Source organism: Tiliqua scincoides, chromosome 6 (genome assembly GCF_035046505.1).
Source record: "Tiliqua scincoides isolate rTilSci1 chromosome 6, rTilSci1.hap2, whole genome shotgun sequence".
Lineage (NCBI taxonomy): Eukaryota > Metazoa > Chordata > Lepidosauria > Squamata > Scincidae > Tiliqua > Tiliqua scincoides.
This window is the reverse complement of record NC_089826.1, coordinates 10256100-10278023: the sequence shown is the minus strand read 5'-3', so window position 1 is coordinate 10278023 and position 21924 is coordinate 10256100. Positions and strand designations below refer to the sequence as shown.

The window sequence follows — 21924 nt, the reverse complement described above, 5'->3', positions numbered from 1 at the left end:
CAATAACTTCCTAATCCAAAGTTAATAAATGCAATAGCATGAACTTGTATGCTTTTGTCGCATGAGCATGAGCATGAGCATGGCTAACTCTACCCTTGTTTTAGATCCTATTTTTCTTTAAAAACCTTACCCTTCTCTACTTAGAACAGCAAGATATCTGGGACCTAGAAATACTAACTGGAAGCAGAACTATACAAAACATTTGACCTGAGAAATTTTGTGGTGGTAGGGATATAGATCTATAAGCAAGTAAGATATATAAGCAAGCAACCCTAAACCTTGCAAGTAAATGGCATGCATCTCAGAGGGACTTGCTTCCTAATAAATGTGGGACTGTGTTGGGAGGGGGTGATGCACTTTTTGCCAGTGCCTTGGACAATGTTGGTTAGCTTGCAAACACTACAATCTTGCAACTCTGAAATTTGCAAGCCACAAAACGTGGCAAACTTTGGCAAACGTACAAAAACTGCACACTGCAAGCCACAACTTTTGGCTTCCTGCACTGCGTGGTCAAAGAAAGAAATCCCACCTGCCACTCTTACACTACAGTAGGTCTCCCAGCCTTTCCCCCAGTCCTCCTAGAACCGCTCTAGGCACTTCATAGTCCCTTGTCTATGATTCAGAGGCCTCTGCCGAGTGCGCACGCACGTAATGGCGTCGTTTTCGCCATAGAGAAGGGCGCGGGCTGGATAGAAAGGCTGTTCTGGCGCTATAGAGAACGAAAGACAAAAAAGTACGAACACCATAGAGTTGAGAGAGCCTAGAGGGGCGCAAAGCTTCTGGGGTGGTGTTGGACTGGATGAAGACACCATAGAGCTGCGAGAGCCTAGAGGGGCGCCACGCTGGGTGGCGTTGACAGGGAGGGAGACACCATAGAGTCGAGACGCCCTAGAGGGGCGCGTTGAGAGGTGCCCTCTGCGGCTCCTCTCTCTGGCAGCCCGCGAGCGGAGGGCGAGGAGGCGCGCGGGCGGCCACGTGACCCCGGGCGCCGCGCGCCTTCCGGCAGCCATTTTAGGTGCGGGCTGGCCGAGGCGGCGCCATTAGCGAGTGCGGGGAGCGTCGGAGGCCGCGCTCGGGGCCGGGAGGCGGTCGCAGCGCCCGCGGGGGAGCCCTCCGCGTCCTTCCCTCGCGGCCAGCATGTCGGAGCAGCAGCCGCAGTTCGCCGGGGAGGCGGCGGCGGAGGAGGCTCCGGAGCAGCCCGAGCAGCCTGAGGGCGGCGCGGACGGCGGCAACGGTGGCGGCGGCGCGGCCGAGGGGGGCGCGGGCGGCGCCGCGGAGTCGGAGGGCGCCAAGATCGACGCGAGCAAGAACGAGGAGGACGAGGGGTGAGTGGCGCTCCCAGGCCGGGCTCCTCGGAGCCGAGCCCCGTTGCGGCAGTGGGCTTCCTCCCGGGAAAGCCCCCAGGGACCCTCCTCTGCAGGCCTACTCGGCAGTAAGCCCCCTGTGTTCAATGGGCCTTACTCCTAGGAAAGTGTGACAGGCTGGCAGCCCCAGGGCCGCTCTCCTCAGGGGTAGACCTACTCTGGTCTGGCTGGTCTACTCTAGTGGGGCTTACTCCTGGGAAAGTGTTGGCGTTGCAGCCCCAGGACATAATCCTAGGCTTATCTGCTCAGAAGTAAGTCCTGTTGGGTTCAGTAGGGCTTCCTCCCAGGAAAGCGTGGATAGGACGGCAGCCCTGGGACACGCACAAGGCAGGTCTACTCGGGAACAAGTCCTGTTGCAGTCCATGGTGCTTACTCACAGGAAAGTGGGTCTGGGATGACGGCGTTAGTCCCGTTGTGTTCAGTGGAGTTTAGTCCAGGAAAGCGCGGATGCGATTGTAGCCCTGGGACACAATCGTATGTAGGTCTACTCAGAAGTAAGTCCCATTGCGCTCAGGGGGGCCTTACTCCCAGCAAAGTGTTATAGGATGAGGGCACAATCCTAGACTGGTCTACTCAGAAGAAAGTCTCATTGTGGTCAGTGGAGCTTATTCCCAGGAATGTGTGGGTAGGATTTCAGCCTCGGGGCACAGTCTTAGGCATGTCTACTCAGAAACAAATCACGTTTCGTTCAGTGGTGTTTACACCCACAAAAGTGTTATAGGATTGCAGCTCTAGAGCGCAATGCCAGGCTTGTCTACTCAGAAACAGTTCCTGTTGTGTTCTGTGGGGCTTACTCTTGGGAAAGTGTGGGTAGGATGGCAGCCTCCGAACCCTGAGAGCTGTCTGTAGCTGGGGCTGCTCCAGGGCCGCTTCATTCTCCTGTTTCCTGACCTTAGGCTCTCCCTGGAAAGCGGGCATTGGTGGTTTTATTTCCCTCTCTATCTGATTGTGTGGCTTCCAGTTAGAGGTGTTTGCAAACAGCTTTTTGTTTACTCAGGCTTAGTCCTACTAAGGAAACAAACATCCCTACCAGTGATGCTTTGAGACTGCAGTCCCGCGCTTACCTGGGAGTAGATCCCAGTGAGCCTAATGAGACTTATTTCTTGCTCACTGGAAACAAAACTCTTCTACTCGCAAGTCTTGAAGCAAGGAGTAAAACTGCACCAAACTCTTGCCACCTAAACGGGCACCTGAATGGGAATAGCTGCAGCTGCTTCGGCAGGAATGTGCAGTGCGCTTCTGTTGAAGTGGCTTTTACAATTGTCCAGGTATCAGGCACTTGGTGGTTCTGATCCAAGCCTGGAGTAATCCCTGCCCACGGGTTCCATCACTAGAGCAGATTAGCAGCGCAATCCTGGCAAAGCCCCCCTGTGTTCAAATGGGCTTTTCTTCCCTGCAAGCGTGCATGAGATTGTGATCTGAGGCTGCAGTCCTACTTACCTGGGAGCAAACCCCATTGACTATGATGGTACTTACTTCTGAGGAGACATGCATAGGATTAGGCTCTAATCCCCATGCTAACTGATGCACACTGTGGTAAAGCTGCAACCCATTGCCTTTCTGGTCAGCCCCTTTGTGTTCTTTAGATGGTTGGAAGAGGAGTCACTTAGGAACAATCAGTCTGTGTGAAATGAACAAGACTAGTATGTGGTGCAGGATGAAAGGCTTTGCCACATCTCTGCCAAAGACAGGTGGAAGTACAATGAATTAAAAGCTTTGTTTTTAGGACTCTTAGATGGGGACCTGGCTTTGTCTTTGCTCTGTAAAGGGTCTGGTTCGCTGATGCAATTATGTAAATACAGGAGTAGGTTCAGCACTGTAAACATTGCTCTAGTTACAGCAGACATACTGCAGGTAGTTTTCTAAAAGGCATTCTCTAAACTTGCTCTTGATCAGAACTTTGGGTGTGGATTTCCCAAACCCCTTTTGAAGTTACTTATCTTGGCTATGTGCTAGGCAGGGTTATGGAGAACTGCGTATATTTTTAGTTCCTAAATATTGGGTAGTGTAAGTGGGTAACAGCATTCTTAAAGCTCAATCTTGTGCTTGTCTGCTTAGAAGTAAGCCCCATTATAGTCATTGGGGCTTACTCCCAGGTAAGCCCAGGTAAGTATAGATAGATTTGCAGCCTCAGATTTGTGCTTTGGGGTTGGATGTTAAGGCCCTAGGGCTGTTCAAAGTTGTTGGTGTACTGACAGAATCTGTGCTAGGAGTGTTTTAAAGATCTGTACAGAATTTGTAAGTTACTATATGTGATTGTCATTCTGGAGTTACCATGTTTGTAGTTGTGACTTCCGCAGTATAAAATTAGATGTTTAGTTTTAAAGGAACATAGTTTGACATATTAACGTTGTGTGAGCAATATACCTGTAATAGTCTGGCTGTATGACTGTGACTGTCTGTAACAGATGGAAAAGGTTGCTAGCCAAGCTGCCTTTGTGCCTTCATGGTATAAGTGCAGTTCAGTCGGTATAAATTCTCACTGCGTATGCTGTGCAAAGACAGTTATGCAAGCCTTTCCATTTATGTAGGCATCTCATGGTTTGTTATGCTATGGTTTTTGAAAGGAGATTTGTTTTGAATTCTCAAATGGATGTAAAACTTTCCCTTCATCAGCCTAGTTCTTTTTTCAGTCACAAAAACTACCTGTCCTTCCTGCTCTGTTTGCACTGTATTGATATATGTCTTCTGTATTACTGGTTGCACATGGTATTCAGCATCAGGATTGAAGGTCTTGTTGAAGGCAGCATTGGCACATTGCCGTTTCTCATGAGGTGGTGTAGGTAGGGCATTCAGTTATGTTGGGGTACTCAGCTAAGCTGCTTTTTAATTCTAAGACTTAATGATCCTTGTTAAGAACCCCAGTATGTTGAGCGCAAGCATGATGCTGTGTTTTCATTAAATAGCAGACGTTGCACCTGTTACATAATACATGGAAAAAAACCCTTTGCAAGGGTGACACGGAAAAGCACTGAGCAGTAAGTAACTATCAATAGCTGTTTCGTAGCTTGCACATAAGTAACCACAGTCATTCATCCCTGTGTGACTGTGAGACCAGACCATTGTGTTGCAGTTTGGTAATGTGAATGGGGGAGGTGCCATGGTTTGGAAGCTTTGACTTGGGCAAAATGCTGCAGTTGTGCTGGGTCATTGGGATCACTTACGTCAGTGCTTTAGTGTGTCTGCTTTGGCTCCCTATTTCATTCGGGGTTCAATTCACATCTATTGTTAGTATCTATACAGTCCTATAGCTTTGAACCCAGTATGGAGTGAGAGACTCTGTGGTGTTCTCAAAGTTCAGGCGTGAATTTCAGTTTCATTTTGCTATCTTAGGGCTGCAGGAACACACAGACATTGTCAGTGGTTGTTCTCCTACTGTGGAATATCCTTCTTCAGGCTCACCCAAGCCCTTGTACTGAATAGAGAGTCCGTGATAGTTGCACAGTTCTCATTTCTGGTGAGAAGATACTTGTGCTTACTTGGTTGGAGCCAATTCATGAGTGGTAGTTGTGCTGTTGCAATTAAAGCAGTCTTGGGAGTGACTTCAGTTAGTTGCATTTTGATGATCATGAATCTTTGGAACATTTGGGATGAGGGTGATTGTAATACTTGTGCTTTAGGAGGTTAAAATGTTGGTACCTCCACAAATCATTGGGAAGGGGCAGGCTACAAATCAAACTTATTAGGAATTAGCCTGAGAAGCTTTTTGTAGATCTTTTCTATCCACAAAAATAGTGTTCTGTTCTTCTTACTAAAGAGAGTGGGTAGGGAATCAATTCCCAAGAATATACCCTAGTCCAGGGGTGTCAAACTCATTTCATGCAGAGGGCTACATAGCATCCATGATGCCTGCTGAGGACCAGAAGTGATGTCATTAGACAAGAAGTGGTGTCATTAAATAAGTCATAACAAAAAAAACACACACTTTTTTCTCACTTAAGAACTCATTAGCTGCAAATGATAAAAGAGAAAAGATACAAATCTTGATCATACTTCAAGATATGGGAGAACCCAATTTTCATGTGGGCTCCCCTTTCAGCAGTAACACCTCAGCACCACACAGCAGCTGAAAACCTGAGGGCCGTAGAAAAAGCTTCCACGGGCTGCATCCACGCCCCCCCCCCCGGTCTTATGTTTGACACCCCTGCCCTAGTCCTTTTTTGACATGAGAAGTCATTTCTGCAAACATTTTCCTTTGCACCAGAGGAGCGTGTATCTTGTTGGATCTTTCAAGCACTATTACTATTTAGTAACTTGCTCTTATTTATTCTATAGACTCTTCCTTTCCTAGCTGTTCCAGTTTAGAAGTCTTGTCTGTCCAGCCATCCAACACTCAGTGCTGCAATTTGAAAAGCAGTATGGGCTGCCACAATATCTGAGCTTTGAGCTTCAAGTTTAATGTTAGGAGGCTTTTTGCCTTTTGAAGTTCTCATGCAGAATGGACTCTTCTATATAACCAGGAGGTAGGCAAAGAATTTAGAATGTTTCTGAGTTCTGCTCGTGGTTGGATAATTTAGTCTTGTTTTGGTAGTGCCTAAGCAGTATTTTCCAGAGAAGGTGATTTGTGCCTACAGCCCATTGAAGTCATTCTTCCTTATGGTTCTAAAATACTTCATTTGCATGATGTGCAATTGGCAGGTGGCATCGTGCTCTTGCTAGGAGCTGTTCATTCTTGCCTTGCATCATGGATAAAGAATGCAATATAACGTGCTGGAGTTGCTGCATAAGGTGGTCTAAGGACATGCCTTCACTGCAGGTAATTTGGTGTTGTGTTTGGAGTGGCATCCTGTGTGCACCTGGATGACTGTTCCTTTTTTTTGCTCTTGGAGAGAATTGAATCCATTGAAGGATTTTCTGGGCCAAAATGTCTGTTCCTTAGGGAATATGTTGGCCACAGTTTCTGGTGTTGGACCCCCTCCCCCAAGACTTCCCTCTCCCTCCACCCTGATTCTTCTTAAAAATAGTATTGGTGGTAGTTATATTTGCAAACAGAGAAGGTGGTATTGTGGCTGAAATAGTGCAAGCATGAAAAGTATTATCAAAAGCCTGTCTCCTATTTTACAAATGTCTTCTGAACAAGAGGCAGTTTATGATAATCTAATAATTTAAAGCAGGAAAAGTTGGTGCAGATGCAACAGACTAGATATGTCTTGTTAATACTGAACCTGCACCTGTTCCATATCTAATACAGTTGTGGTGTGCTTTCTGTATTATTTGGTTTGCTTTTGTGATTTTATAGAGGCTACTTCTGTATGTGGTAGATCAGCTGTCTAGTAGCTGAGGTGCAGATTGTTTGTTTGTGTATAAATGGTTCAGAAACATTAGCAGCAGTTGGCTGAAATTGCTTAAAGCAAATACAAGTACCAGTTTTCTTGACCAGAATATGGTTTGGGGGGAAGAGAGGCAGTAGTATGCTATTAAAGTCCATTCAGGTGCATTCTTCTCCTGTTTCCTTTTCTACTAAACACTCTGAATCTGTATTTGTAATCATTACTTCCAAGAAGAACCCTGGAAAATTATTGCAAAGGTGTTCAAAACACATTATTATTGTCACCTGTCTATGGCCCATGGAAGTGTAATTCTCCAAGTCCTTGCATGGAAAACGTAACAGTTTTAGAAGTGTGTGGGTTTGGCAAAATTATCTAAAATACTTCTGGAAGGAGAAAGGAGGCACGAGCCTTTAATATCAGTAAAGAAAAGACAAGTGTTCAATTAATTATAACACTGATAATAACTAAAACATTGCATAACAAACCAGGCTTGTAAATATCTGCTTGGTCACTACAAGCACCATGTGAGTATTGCTGACAGGCAGCCAGACAGATAATTTATTGACAGTCCAAAGGAGAAGATCCGATCTTCCAATTCAGTGTATCACAAATGGCAAACATTGGTAATAGATCTGTTGGCGCACAAGTATTTGCTAACTGAATTGTAAGGCTCTAACAAGCTACAAGAAGTTGTTGGTACAACAAGCAGCTTCTACCTGAATATTTTTATCATACATTCTGTAGTGCACAACATTATTTCAGCCTTTAGTGTTGATAAAAGCTAGTAACTTTATCCTTGGGATCGCTTCAGGTGTACATCTACTCAAGCTTATTTCCACAAGAAGTGCTTCTCAACATGGATTCCTCAGTTCTGCCGCTCTCCGTTTTCCCTTAGTTGGCTCTCAGGATCCTGTTTGGCTTTGCCTGTGAGAGTTGATTCATGCCCCAAAGCAGGGCATTACTTGAAGCAGCTTGTGTTATATCGCATGGTGCTGCAGGCACAGCCACAGTTATAAGGTGTGGTCTTCAGATAAAGAACCCAGGAGCTGTTGCTAAGCAGAGCTCACATTGAGTGCCCTTTTTGCATAGAGTAACAACATAGGCTGATTGACAGGCATGTTTCTTCTCTTTTAAGTTTGAAAGGCAATGTAGCTTGACATTTTCTCCAAACTCCGGTGCGTTCAAGGGAAATCTGGTAAATAGTGCAACTTCGTAGGGGCTTCTTTCTGGAACTGCTATGTAGGGTGTGGTTGAACATGTGTCTCCCTACCTGTATTTGTTTTGGAAGTTGCTGCTGAGTTTCACGTTTGACGTAGCAGAGGCCAGTCGTGTTATTAATGCTATCTTGTGTGAATTCAAGCAAAAGTTTGTGTTCAAGGAATGACTTCTGTGGTTTTGATTACCTGTACTGTTATTCTTGGAACCTACTGCAAAGATCAGCTTGAGTCGATGTGGAAATAACTGCTTTTCCCTTGTTGTTATTGAGACTATCCTAACAAACCATTAACCTTCCCTTCACCAGTTGTTAACTATACAGTGGTGCCTCGCAAGACGAAATTAATTCGTTCCGCAAGTCATTTTGTATTGCGAAAATTTCGTCTTGCGAAGCGCGGTTTCCCATAGGAATGCATTGAAATTTAATTAATGCGTTCCTATGGGCAAAAAAAGTCAGAACAAAGTCAAATTTGGTTTACAAAGTGTTTATTAAGTGCTCTTTAAAGGCATACATACTGTACAGAGGATTTCAAAAATTTCAAGTACAAAACTTCAACTTTTTAATTTTAAAAATTTGTCTTGCGAAGCACGGCCATAGAAAAATTCGTCTTGCGAAGCACGGCCATAGAAAATTTGTCTTGCGAGTCACCAGGAAAAATCGCAAAAATGCTTTCGTCTTGCGAGTTTTTTGGTGTGCGAGGCTTTCGTTTTGCGAGGCACCACTGTATAATGAATAGGCATTTGGTGATTGCCATCATAATAAATTATTTCTAAATATGTTCAACTGTTGTGGAATTGAATTAATGTTGTACATTGTGCTTAGTTTTGGAGTGGGTCATGGGGCAAGGGTGTAAACGTGGAACATTAGTTTCTTAATTAAAAAATTTTTTTTGTAACCTTGAAGTGTGCAGGTAAAATGTTGCTAATGTCTAATACTGTATATAGTACATTTTGCAATTTGAATATAAAGTGTTTAAAAATCTTGACTCTGCTCCTTTGTGTCAGCAGGAAAATGTTCATTGGAGGCCTTAGTTGGGATACTACAAAGAAAGATCTGAAGGACTACTTCACAAAATTTGGTGAAGTTGTGGACTGTACTCTGAAGTTAGACCCTATTACAGGGCGGTCAAGAGGATTTGGCTTCGTTCTGTTCAAGGAATCCGAGAGTGTGGACAAGGTACGCTTGTTTTTATAGTAATAAGGTATCTAGGAAAAAATCTAGCATTAATTCTTGCACATAGTCTATGAAAAGGCATTTAAAGATGCTTTGTTTTTGAGGACTTCTTTATAAGATATAGCTTTTTTGCAGGTTATGGATCAGAAAGAGCACAAATTGAATGGCAAAGTGATTGATCCAAAAAGGGCTAAAGCAATGAAAACAAAAGAGCCTGTTAAAAAGATTTTTGTTGGTGGCTTATCTCCAGATACACCTGAAGAGAAAATAAGGGAATATTTTGGAGGTTTTGGTGAGGTAAGTAAACTGCCCTATGTGTTATGTAAGATTGTCATCTAACAAATTCTACTCAGTGGTTCATTAAATCTAGTGGTTTGAATAGAATAAAACATTACTTATGTAGGGAAAAAATAGTTATTTTTAGATAATACCGAAATACGTATATTGCAGTTGGTACCATCTTGGAAGAGGGAATTTCCTTATGTTTGAGAAAATAGGCAGAACACTTCTTAAGAGTACCTGCTGCTGCCACCCACTGTTTCTGAATAGGATACTTAACAGCCCAATCCTATGCTTCCTGGCACTGTGGGCTACAGTGGCCCAAAATGGCCACCACTGTATCTTGTAGGACCAGGGAAGCCACTGAAGGCCTCATCAGGGGAAGGAGACATTTGTCCCTTTATCTTGAGTAAAGCCCCAGTCTCCACAATGGGGCTTCTCAAGTCTGCACCTGCTAAACTGATATGGAGCATAGGATCCAGTGGAGGAGGCCTCTGCTGGTTCCTCCTCCCAGTCTACCCTCCCCCCACCCCAGAATGTTTACGCCCTCCACCCTCCCCATTCCACCTGGTGCTCACCTTTTCACTGCAGGTGGTCACGGCTTTTTCAGCATTGTTGACAGGGTAGTGCAGGCTCCCTGCTGGCACCACTTACTCCGAGGGTGACACAATTGTGCTTTACAGCACATTTGTGACACCTAGTGCCAGCGGTGCAAACATACCACTGGTGCTGAAGCCCATAGGATTGGGCTGTTACACTGAAACTTCTGAAAGACATTTGCTCCCTTATCAACTGGGAGAAGATTTTAGTTGGTGAAAGGCTTTTAAATCAATCATAGCTCTATTATGGCATTAAAATATTCTGGCTTGAACACTTTAAACCAGGGGTGCCTAAACCCTGGCCCGGAGGCCACTTGCGGCCCTCAGGGGCTCCCAGTCTGGCCCGCGGGGTGCCCCCAGTCTCCAATGAGCCTCTGGCCCTCCAGAGACTTGCTGGAGCTCATGTTGCCTGATGCAACTGCTGTGTGAGGACGACTGTTCGACCTCTCACCTGAGCTGTGGGACGAGGGCTCCTTCCACTACTCACTGTTTTACGTCTGTGATGCAGCAGTGGCAGTGAAGGAAAGGCTGGCCTTGCTTTGTGAGCTACTGCAAGACCTTCATTCATTCACATAAGTTTCATCTCTAATAAGTTCATTAATGTAAATATATTCAAATTTTAAATGTAAATTAATTCTTTTTCCCCCCGTCCCCCGACAGTGTCAGAGAGATGATGTGGTCCTCCTTCCAAAATGTTTGGACACCCTGCTTTAAACAGTTCTCACAAGCATGCCTCATATGCGTGTCTAGGACAGCATTCTAAGCTAGTTTATGGGGATAAGGTGCAGTGTATGCCAGTGTTTTTTGGTTGGAGAAATTGTATGAGCATTGAAGGAAGCAGATTGGTAACAATTTCCTGCCTTTTCTGCAATGCTGAGCAGCAAGGATGCTTGTGCAGGAGTCGACTCCATACCAAATAGCTGGTGTTCAGGTGTACCATAATTTTTTTCATGTTTCAAATCTAGCCATTGTTCCTCAACACTTGGCCACGTTTGAGCAAAGGATTAGAGCCTAATATTAGAGCCTAATACACCCCATGGCACTTTCCTCTTTACCTGAGCAACTCCTCCCCCCCCCTTGAAGTATCTGGGTGTGTTAGTATATTTTGAACTTTGAGAAGCTGGTCCTAGCACTCACAGGAGCTTGCACTAGTCAGTCAATTCTTTGTTTATAAATGGATACAAGTCTTGTAAATTATCTTTTTAATAATTTGGGGGAGAGTCAGGAGATGAGCATATTGAAAAAATATTGCAGCTCTCCATACACCTCTGGACTCAAAGAATTCTGTATGTAGTTAATCCTTGCAAAATATATAATAGAGATTGATCCGATGTATCCGTAAATAATACGAAACTGGGTTAAAATATATTCATCTGACATTTTACTAACTTCTAGGGTTAGGAGTTCATAACTCCATTCCTATTCATTCTAAATTGCTTGTTCTTGTGTTGAATATTTTCCACTTTTTTTCCAACCTCTAATTCAGATGAAGGTAAGTGCCAGACAGTTCACTACTATCTGGTATTTGATCTTCCACTGAACAATAGATTATACTTCTGGATGATTAAAGATGGGTAAGGAAGGTCATTCTCCTGCAGAAGCCGAGTTAGTTTGTCCTCAGCAAGTCTTATTCTTCTACAGCAGGGTTGCCCAAACCCTGGCCCTGGGGCCACATGTGGCCCTCAAGGACTCCCAATCCGGCCCTCAGGGAACCCCCAGTCTCCAATGAGCCTCTGGAGACTTGCTGGAGCCTGCTCTGGCCGGATGCAACTGCTCTCAGCGTGACAGCCAACTGTTCAACCTCTAACGTGAGCTGTGGGACGAGGACTCCCTCCACTGCTTGCTGTTTCACATCTGTGATGCTGTTGCAGCAGGAAAGGAAAGGCTGGCCTTGCTTTGAGCAAGGCCTTTTATAGGCCTTGAAGCTACTGCAAGACCTGCATTCATTCATATAAGTTCCATTTCTAATATATTCATTTATGTCAATTTATTCAAATTTGAAATGACACAGTGTCAGATTGATGATGGCAGGAGGATGATGCCTCCTGCCAAAAAGTTTGGACACCCCTGTTCTACAGGCTTTTAATTCTAACTTTACTATGACTTCTATGAGTTGATTTGGGTCAAAAGTTTGGCTGACTGGATTAGTTCTCCCCGCATTGATTGGTTTTAGGAACCTTGTGTTAAAATTGACCATATAAATGCTCTGATAAAAAGACCTGATTTTAGCAAATGCATATTTTTGTCAAGTGCAAAACTACTGATCTTTTATCTCATTCAGCAATCTCCTTACAGTTCTTCAGAAGTCTTTATGCACCTTTTAGACAAGAGTTTCTTGAGGTCCCTCTGGCTGGTGTTTTGTTTTGATTTATTTCAAGATGTGTTTGTCCTTGGCAATTCATATTTTTCTTTGCAATTTTGTTTTGTCAGAGCATTACCTTTTCATTTTTCTCTTGTACAAGACTTACTCACTTATTAAAAAGTAGTGTCAAGAAAGCAGTTTATGGTTTCCTTCCCAGGTAGTTATAACACTGGTATCAAATTGGATGTGCTCATACCCTTTCTAATCTGATAAACTTTCTTCCTTATTGGACTGTGTGTATTATAACTTCAAATATCTGAAGCTTTTACTTTCTTAACTTGCCCTTTCAACACCTTGTAAACAGATTCTCTCATATTTGAGAAATGTTCCCATTTGAAATTAAATGTAACTGTGTTAGATATGTTAGGAAGACTTCCAACCATTTTTCTATTGAATTTGATGGTGTTGTGTCAGCCATTCTCAAGCTGCTATTCCATATTTGCACTGCTAGGCAGACCTTAGACCCTCCACAATATTAAGTGAAGGCCACTTTTTCTTTTTTCCAAAGGCGTGACCTTTGCTTACAGAGGTAAGGAAAGTGTTGAGCAGCACAGGAGTGCGGGAAGGGCAGAGCAGACAGGGACAGGCCTGGGGGTGGGATTGGTGGAGGAGGCTTTCACCGTATCCTAGTCCCATTCCCGGGCCTGCTGGTCTTGCATCAGGCTTCCTGTATTTGCTCCAGCAATTATCTGGTGCAGATCTGAGAAACTCCTTTGTGCAGGCTGGGGTTTTACTCAGCATAAGTAGTTCAGTACTTAAGTAGTAGTACTTACTCCAAGTAGACCTCCAGCTTTCTCCTTACTGGCACTGGATACAGTGTGTAGGTCATGTGACCCCACTGTACCCGCATAGGTTAGGATTGGCCTGCCTGATAGTTATTCCAAAGGGGTGAGTTAACTGAAGCAGATGTATGTTGGTTTCTCTTCAGAAGTTTTTTTTAAGTTCCTCAGTGTCCTGGTATATACTATGCTTGCAGTGATGGTAATTAGTTTTCAGAGTCTTAGGTACTTCCAGCTCAGCTGAAATCAATGGGAACCTTGTAACTTCAGTGGGATGTGGATTTCTGTCCTTACTGCTTCACTACAAGAACCTTCTAGTCAGATTGACTAGGGTGCAGAGGTCATATTAAAAGTTAGGGGCTTAATGTCCTTAAGGCAAATTAATAAACTCTTCAGATATTAGTGAATTTCTATCCCTTCTCAGGAGATCCTAACTCTGGATAACTGCTTTTTAAATTTTAAGTAGCAGTTTAAACAGATTAAAACTGTGGGTAATATTACGTTTCAAGTCAAGTCAGATCTTAATTGACGGCTTCAGTTTTTTTGGGTTTAGCACAATTTGGTTTCCATAATTTAGTAATCTGGATTATATGGGGTAACTCTTCATGCACCTACCTCAGACACAATCTAGACATCATGCTCATGGTTTGGTAATACTGACTATGGTTTAGTGTGGGATATTGATTGCATGCTGTAGTTTGCAGTTTGCCAGCAAACCAGAATCTGAAACTATGGTATGAAGTGGGCTTGCAAATCTGACTTGATTTTAACAAATGGTGTGTTATAGTCTGTGAGTTGCTTGTTGGAAATGCAAGTTCATGTTCTTTGTTTAATGTATGTATTCCTTATTCAGGTGGAGTCGATAGAGCTTCCTATGGACAACAAAACCAACAAACGCCGTGGTTTTTGTTTTATTACTTTCAAAGATGAAGAACCAGTGAAGAAAATTATGGAGAAAAAATACCACAACGTTGGTCTTAGTAAAGTATGTTTCAAGCTTTGATTCTAGAACATCATCTCTTTAGATAAGGAATTCTTGAGCAAAACCAGGAGTAACAAGTGAGGACTGTTGAGAATGAAGAGCAGCAGCCAGAAAAGTATGCAAACAGCATGAAACTGGTGTATGCCAGGGATGAAATTACACATGTATGGAGTGTGGACACATTGGTGGAGCTATTACAGAAGCATTTAAAGACTTCTGTTGGCAACAAATCATTTCTGAGTATTGTTTATTGAGCTAATTCTGTTGCTTCTCGAGAAGAGGCTGTGGACCATTAATTGCTTGTGGCTTTGCTTAAGTTGATAATGGTGATGGTCATTTTAAAGGTCCTCTGCTTTGACCATTAGAGCTTATACTGTGTGGCGTAGGAATTGTGACTGGTAATGGCATTAGATTCCTAGTAGTGATAGTTCCTTCCTTTTTCCCCTCCAGCACAGTTAAAGTAGATATAATGAGGTCTCTTTGGAGCTAAGCTATAAATACATTGGGCAATTTCTGGAGAAGAGACTAGTTAGAGTTTATAGCTAAAATTTTACTGGTTAATAGAATTAAATTGCTAATACTTAACAACTGTGAGATATCCTCTTCAATGAAGATGCGTAACTTACTGCATTGTGTGTGGAAATTTGCCTGTAATGCTTGTCTCATTTAGTTACACTTTTGTGCTGTATTTTAAACCTGCAGCATCAATTCACTAATTCCTTCTGCTGCATTGCTCTTCTGAAGTGTTTAATGTAGAATAGTTGCTTAATATTACTTCACAGAAATTACAATTTACTTGTACCAATTATTTTTTCATTATTTCAGTGTGAAATAAAAGTAGCCATGTCAAAAGAACAGTATCAGCAGCAGCAGCAGTGGGGGACTCGAGGGGGATTTGCTGGAAGAGCTCGTGGTAGAGGTGGAGGTAAGCTTCTGTACAACTAGCACTCTTGTAATACATGTGGCTTGGATTCAGAGAACTGCTTTAGCTTGCCAAAGGGCTTGGGCATGCCCAGTAGAATCTTTGAATTCTTCCTTCTGCTGATAGAGCTTCATGCCATATCAGTTTCTGCAGTGTTTGAAAAACATGCTGAAGAGGAAATCTCTACCAGCACCTCAGCAACAAGCAACAAAAGCCCAATTTATTTCAGCACAAACTTTTGTGGATTAGGGTTCATTGCATGGGTGCATGTGTTTCTCAGCTGTGCACATCTTTTTCAAAAGTTCACTAAACTTTACTGTGGATTTGTTTCTTGGTAAAGTTAAAATTGATCTATGTGCTATTTTTAGAAATAGGCTGAGTGACATTTGAAGAACTTGTGAATTCAAGAGTCCTGCTTGCAGGCTGATGAGAAAAATTTTATGCCATCTTGAACACAATGGAAAACTATTCAGCTGCTTAAAACATACGTCAGTATCTGGTGCATTATGACTTAGCTGCTGCTGAACCAGGAAACTCTTAAAAACTATTTAAAGTACTTGGTATTGACACATATATTTAACTGGCAATACTGCTCACTGATTTCAAGGGACCTTGCTTCCAGTGTAGTGTACTTAATACTGTTTCAAGCATGTTTCTTCCAGTGTTGTGATTCTCTCAATTCTGTTACAGGCCCCAGTCAAAGTTGGAACCAGGGATACAGTAACTATTGGAATCAGGGGTATGGCAACTATGGTTACAACAGTCAAGGGTATGGTGGCTATGGAGGTTATGACTACACTGGCTACAACAACTATTATGGATATGGAGACTATAGCAGTAAGTCCAGCCTCTTGGCCTGCTTTCATGCCTTGATATTCTAAATGCCAAAAAACTAAGTGAAGCCTATTATGTCCCATCAATATTAAGATGTCTTTAATGACCACCCTGCTCTCCTGAGAGATAATGCTTATTAAGTGCACCACCTGGAATGTAGTACAGTCACTTCTTTGTTGGAAAGTGCCATTGTTCTTGAATTTAATCATCATCAGAGTTTAATCATCTCAACAAGGCAAGATTGTTGGACTGAATTCAAATTGCCTAAGAAATTCCCTGTGAAACGGCAGTTTACTCCAGTGACACACAGTTCATGTTATAATGCAGTTTTGCCCTTGTTGTACATGATCAGTCATAAGCTTAATATGCTTTGTCCCTACATACTGTATTGTGAGATTTACCTTTTCGTGTCATTGCTGCTAGCTTCTGAGTGGGGTCAGCCTGCTGAGCTTGTCAGCCTGACACTTTTAACCTGCTGTCAACCTGTTGGTTTTATTTTTGAGACTAAGTACAGAAGACTTCCATGGTTTTAGTGAGTTACCGTGCTAGACTTGTGAAAATTTCATAATGTGCTGCTGAAAAATGGTGGCTCATATTGATCTATCTTAAACTTGTGGGTCTGAAAGGAGGCTCTGCTGTTTTAGATATATTAGTGATAATAGCATGGTCTGAAAAGCTTGCTTGGATATCCCAGCCTATTTTACAAGGTAGATAAAGCTCAGTTGCTTCTGCAGTTCTGAGTCTGAATGCCTCTTTTCTGTATTTAGATCAGCAGAGTGGTTATGGGAAAGTATCTCGGCGAGGAGGTCATCAAAATAGCTACAAACCGTACTAAATTATTCCATTTGCAGCCTATCCCAGGCAGGTATGTTCTGCATTTGTAAGCTGCATTCTAGCTTGATAATTAATACTAGTTCTTTTCAATATATTGTGTAAGTTATTGTCATGATGAATGAATTTCACAGCACCCAGAAGTGCTTACCGTAATGTAACATAATAACTTTGAAGATTAGTAACACAGGTGCTCTAAGCTTTTGCCTTTTGCCCTATAAATTAACAAGTCAGTAAAGTTAACAGGTAAAGTACTGCTAATGGGTACAAATTAAGGAATTGCAGCGAAATAGTATTGCCTACTAACTCTGATATTATACCTTGTTTGTACCCGCCAGCGGGAACTTCCTTGCAGGCCCTGTGTCGCGCTGACTTCCCGATTCTCACAGGCCCGCTCAATGCGGACAGGGTACGAGATGCTCACGCTCTCGAATGCTGCCGTTTGGTATGGTCTCTTCCAACATCCTGTATCAGCATTATAATAAATTGGATACTTCAAGCTTTGCCTTCACTTATTCTTTGCTTTTAAAACTATTTTGTAATGTAATTTTAATGCATTTTTTACAGGCCCAGTAATGGTTAAATACGTCAGCTTACTGAATAATTTTAACTGTTTGTTCTTCTAAGGATACAGCTTGTCTCTGGATTTTCCAGTCTTAATTTTATATTTTATTAATCTATTTTAATGCTTGCTTTTCCCATTTTTATAGACGTTGTAGCAGTAATTGCAAGATGTTCTTGAGCTGAAGTCCTGTTGTGTCAACTCCTCTAACTTTTTGATATATACCTATTTCTAATAGATATTTTAACCCTTTCTCCTTGTATTTCTCTTAATGGACAAGTAGCTCTGTTTAGCTGGCCAGTGTAAAGTCTTTAACAGAAGTGTTTGGGCCAAAAATAGCCACTCACTAAACTATTTGGTGGTGGTTGAGCATTAAAGGTTTGGGGAAATGCTTTATAGCATTGGTGAATAAATATTTCTTGAGTAATTTCAGACATGTGGAAAGATCCTTTTTCAAACAGTGGTGCACATGTGGATTTCCAGCTCATGGACTCTCCTGTTCAGCTTTAATATAAAAAGCATACTTGATTTAATGTGGTTACAGTATTTACATAGTGGGTCATAGGGGTATCTAAACTTTCTGTAGTTTTGGCTGGCATTCATCGTCTTCACAAATTGACTTCTCTTTCTTTCTCTCTAGGTGGACAAGCAGTATTCTCATTTGAAGATTCATTTTGAGGTGGCTCATGCTGCCTGCTAATAGCAGTTCAAACTAAAATTTTTGTATCAAGTCCCTGAATTGGAAGTAAGATGTTGGTCCCACTGAAGTTTGATTGCGTTCTCATTACAACAGAATTGCTTTCACTGTCTTATTTTTTTAATTGCTATGCTTAAAAATCAATTTGATTTATGCCCCACACCCATTTTGTTCCCCAGTATTGTAGAGCAAGTCTTGTGTTTAAAGCCCAGTGTGACAGTGTCATGATGTAGTAGTGTCTTACTGGTTTTTTAATAAATCTTTTGTATAAACATGGATTGTCTTTCTTTATCTTGGGAATGGAGGTGCTGTTAAAAGTACTGGAACTTGCATAAAGATTGCTATCAAGATTTCAGGTATGAATCTTACGGAAAACTGGGACTCTTGCTGCTGCACATATCATAGGTGGATAGCCAGATTAATACACAAGGAAAAAGCGAATTGTAACTTTCTAAAAGAATTTGCCCCTGGATTCTGGTGGCAGGAAAGCTTAAGCAAGCAGGTCATTCAGCAGTGGTACCAACAAGCGATTTCTGGACACTGAATCTTAAATAGAAATAATATGTATACAAATTCTGCACCACAATCATGTAGAGGAGAAATTTGATTCTGTACTAAAAGGCTTCTATGTTCTTCATTTCCACAAGTTACTCTGCTAAAATAGATCATGCCTCAATGAACAGTCCCATTGGATCAGGCTGTAGGCCCCACTGGATCTAGTCTAGCTTCCTTTATCTCAGTGGCCCACCAAATGCCCAGTCTTGATTTTGCTTAGATTTTTAGTTTACTCTTGAAGTTCTTAGTGGTGAAATATATTGGTGAGCCAATTGTGGTGTACAGTGTTTGAGTTGGTTTTCCTAAACAGGCCAATTTCAGTGTTGCAGACTGACATTGCATACTACAATGATGGTCAATCACATCTTTAGTTTTTTTGTATCCTTTACGTCTAAAAGTACTTAGAAAATTTAAATTTTGGAATAGGGACAACTTTATTCTTATATTTTGACAGGTTGTAGTAGTATCTGCCAAAACAGTTTTGATTACTGATGCAGCCCACACAACAAGGGTTTTGAACATTGAGTTTCCTGAGTGATTTACGGCTGTGTCAGCACTTTAGCAACAGGTGCTCTCTGTTGTGGTGCTTTTGTGCAGGAATGATAGTGCTAGGCTGTTTCAATCTACGTATGTCCCAACTTCCAGACAAATCTTCAGAATGGAACCAGTATGTATCTTGTGGACTCAGCATTTTTGTAGATGTAGATAAATACTGGATAGCTCAGGTGGTACTTGCATTGTTTCATTGGTCCCATTCTAGTATGGTTGTGTGTGCTCTACCCATGTATATGGTACTCCATGCAAACACTGTTAAATAGATTTAATGACATAGCATGAATACATCTGGTATTCTTATGGTGATGGTCTGTTCTGTTTTTATTGTATGGCTTAAACATCAAATGCAGTTCAGTATCAAGTGCAAAGTAATGCATGTCAGGACAGAATATTCCAATTACACAATCACTGATGCGGTCTGAGCTGTCATGGTCATGCTGGATAGCTCAATGAAAATACCACCTAATCGGTTGGCAGCTGTGAAGAAAGCAAATTCTGTGCTAGGGCTCATTGGGAAAGTGACTGAGAATAAGAAAACTATGGTGCGGCTATAGTGTTTAGGGCTTTTTAGTTCAGTATGATAACACAATTGAAAGGAACATGATTGAGACAAAATGATGCATAATATGCAGATTGGATAGAGAAGTTTTTCTCCCTCTCACAATACTAGAACCAGGGGTCAATCATCAAAACTGATTGGCAGGAGATAAAGATAGACAAAAGGAGGTAATTTAGTTTGTGGCCACCAGCTTTGATGGCTTTAAAGGAAGATTGGACAAATTCATTGACAGGTTTATTAATTCCTGCTAGTCATGGCATACACTATTTCCAGTTTCAGCAGTGATGTGGCTCTGAATTGCCAGTTGCAGGGTAGCAATGTTGGGAGAAAAGTATGCAGTCTGTTTTGTTTTGTTTTGTTTGTGGCTTTTCCAGAAGCAGCTGGTGGGTCATTGTTGGAAAACGGGGTCCTAGACAAGATGGGCCTTTTCACCTGACCCAGCAGCAAAGCTTATGATAAAAGCCTCAAACCAGGCTCACATAGTACTACTTCCTCAAATCCTCAGCACTTTAATTTTAAGTGTGTGTAATCCCTGATGTAAATATCAGTCAGCCCACAAAAGGGTATTGTACATTGAGTTTCTTGAGTGATTTACAGCTGTGTCAGCACTGTGTCATCACAAGGCTGTTGCAAAAGGCAGGTATAAATGCTTTATACTGGGCGCCCAAACTTTATGGCAGGAGGGCCACATCATCTCTGTCACTGTTTTGGGGGTTGGGGAAAAATTAATTTACATATAAAATTGAATAAATTTACATAAATTGATATATTAGAGATGAAACTTATATGAATGAATGAAGGTTCTGCAATAGCTCAAAGCCTATAAAGGCCTTGCACAGGCTGGCCTTTTCTTCACTGCCACTGCTGCATCACAGAGTGAAACAGCAAGCAGTGGAGGGAGCCCTCAGCCTGCAGCTCACATGAGAAGTTGAACAGTTGTCTTCACACGGACCAGTTGTGTTGGGCTAGCGCAGGCTCCAGCAAGTCTGAGGGCTCATTGGGGATTACCCATGGGCCACATTGGGGGTCCCTGAGGGCCGCAAATGGCTGCCAGGACCAGGGTATGGGCACCCCTGCTCTACATAAATAAGCACATTATGAGCTTATTGCTCATGGATTCAGATTGAGAATTTTTTGTGCCATGTCTCCTTCATAGAATAACTTTTAATAGAAAGAAGTTCCCCTGGTAAATTTCCTAGCGAAAAATTAGAAACTCATTATTTATGGGGATATTGGCTTTTAATCTTAAAAATATCACAGTACTCTCACCATAGTCTAAAGAGCAAATGTTCCATTAATATGTGTGCTTTTGGGTTTGAGCATAGGAATATTTGGGAATTCTGCTCAGGGTTTTATTTCTGAAAGTTTTAATCATATAAATTGTCACTGCATGAAACCGATCATTCTCTAATAGTATGGGGAGTGGAATGGTTCTTTTTTTAATGTCATCTGAAGGCAAGTATTATACAGCATATGTAATTGCACTCACAAGCAGTTGTTGCTATGAATTATATTTATTGTATAAAAATAACAAATATTTGGGCTTTTGAATATAGGTGTGTTTTTTAACAGAAAATCAGTGTTTGCTACTTGCCAATAATTGTCTAAAAAGATGCTGCTTCTGTTTCTTATGTTGGAATAACACCTGTGGCTAGAAGAACAATAAAAGTTACAATAATAAGGAGAATTACTACAATAATTATAACCATTTTAGTATTTCTCCACCACATCTTCCTTGAAACCTTTGTAGTAGTCTTTTGGAAACCATGAGCCTGGAAGTAAATGGAGAAAATGTACAACTTAGAACTAGGCACTACAGATACAGTGAAATTGGTCCTTTAGGTATATGGAAGGTACTACTACCCATCAGTTGGTACTTTATAAGTATAAGCTGAAAACAAATTCATAGAAAAATATAGGTTAATTTATGAAATGAATGACCCAATTTTAACAGGCCTTTGAGCTGGCAAAGCATGTGCTTCACCAGTGCAGACTCACAAACGTGAAATAAAGCACATTGTGACAGTGCACCATCCAGGCCTGCTGGCAGGAAGGCCAAAGCCTTCTCATGCATGCAAGCACAGCAGTGGATGCCCACTGGAGCAGGTATGTCCAATGCTGTACTGTGCAGATGGAGGGGGTGTAACAGGGTGGAGGAAGGCAGATTGGGCCTGGGAAGAGGTTGGGATTGCCAGCATCGTACATTACCCTGAGCTCCTCAGATAACAAAAAATAAGTCTTACCTAATTTTTTGTTTCACTGAATTTATGTAAAGCAATTCCTGAACAATTTATTGAAATGCACCAGGCATATCTATGCATATAATGCACCAAGAATGAACATACAGTGGTTCTGAGCATCTGTTTGATGCATTGCCTCTTTTTT

General features: G+C 42.0%; 1 protein-coding gene across 3 annotated transcripts; it reads left to right on the top strand.

Moving 5' to 3' along the window:
- The first annotated feature begins 961 nt into the window (after positions 1-961).
- Positions 962-18142, top strand: HNRNPD (heterogeneous nuclear ribonucleoprotein D). 3 transcript variants are annotated; one of them, XR_010794654.1, is made up of 9 exons: positions 962-1325; positions 8855-9026; positions 9159-9320; positions 13896-14027; positions 14850-14949; positions 15637-15783; positions 16548-16645; positions 16950-17056; positions 17814-18142. XR_010794654.1 is itself a non-coding variant. In XM_066631849.1 (8 exons), exons 1-7 carry the CDS (start codon positions 1138-1140, stop codon positions 16613-16615), a joined length of 969 nt encoding a protein of 322 aa, XP_066487946.1. In that variant the 5' UTR covers positions 963-1137; the 3' UTR covers positions 16616-16645; positions 17814-18142. The 3 variants fall into 3 exon arrangements, 2 of the variants coding, with proteins under 2 accessions (XP_066487946.1, XP_066487947.1); XM_066631849.1 differs by lacking the exon at positions 16950-17056 and having other exon boundaries at positions 963-1325; XM_066631850.1 differs by lacking the exon at positions 16950-17056 and having other exon boundaries at positions 965-1325; positions 8858-9026.
- The last annotated feature ends 3782 nt before the right edge of the window (positions 18143-21924 follow it).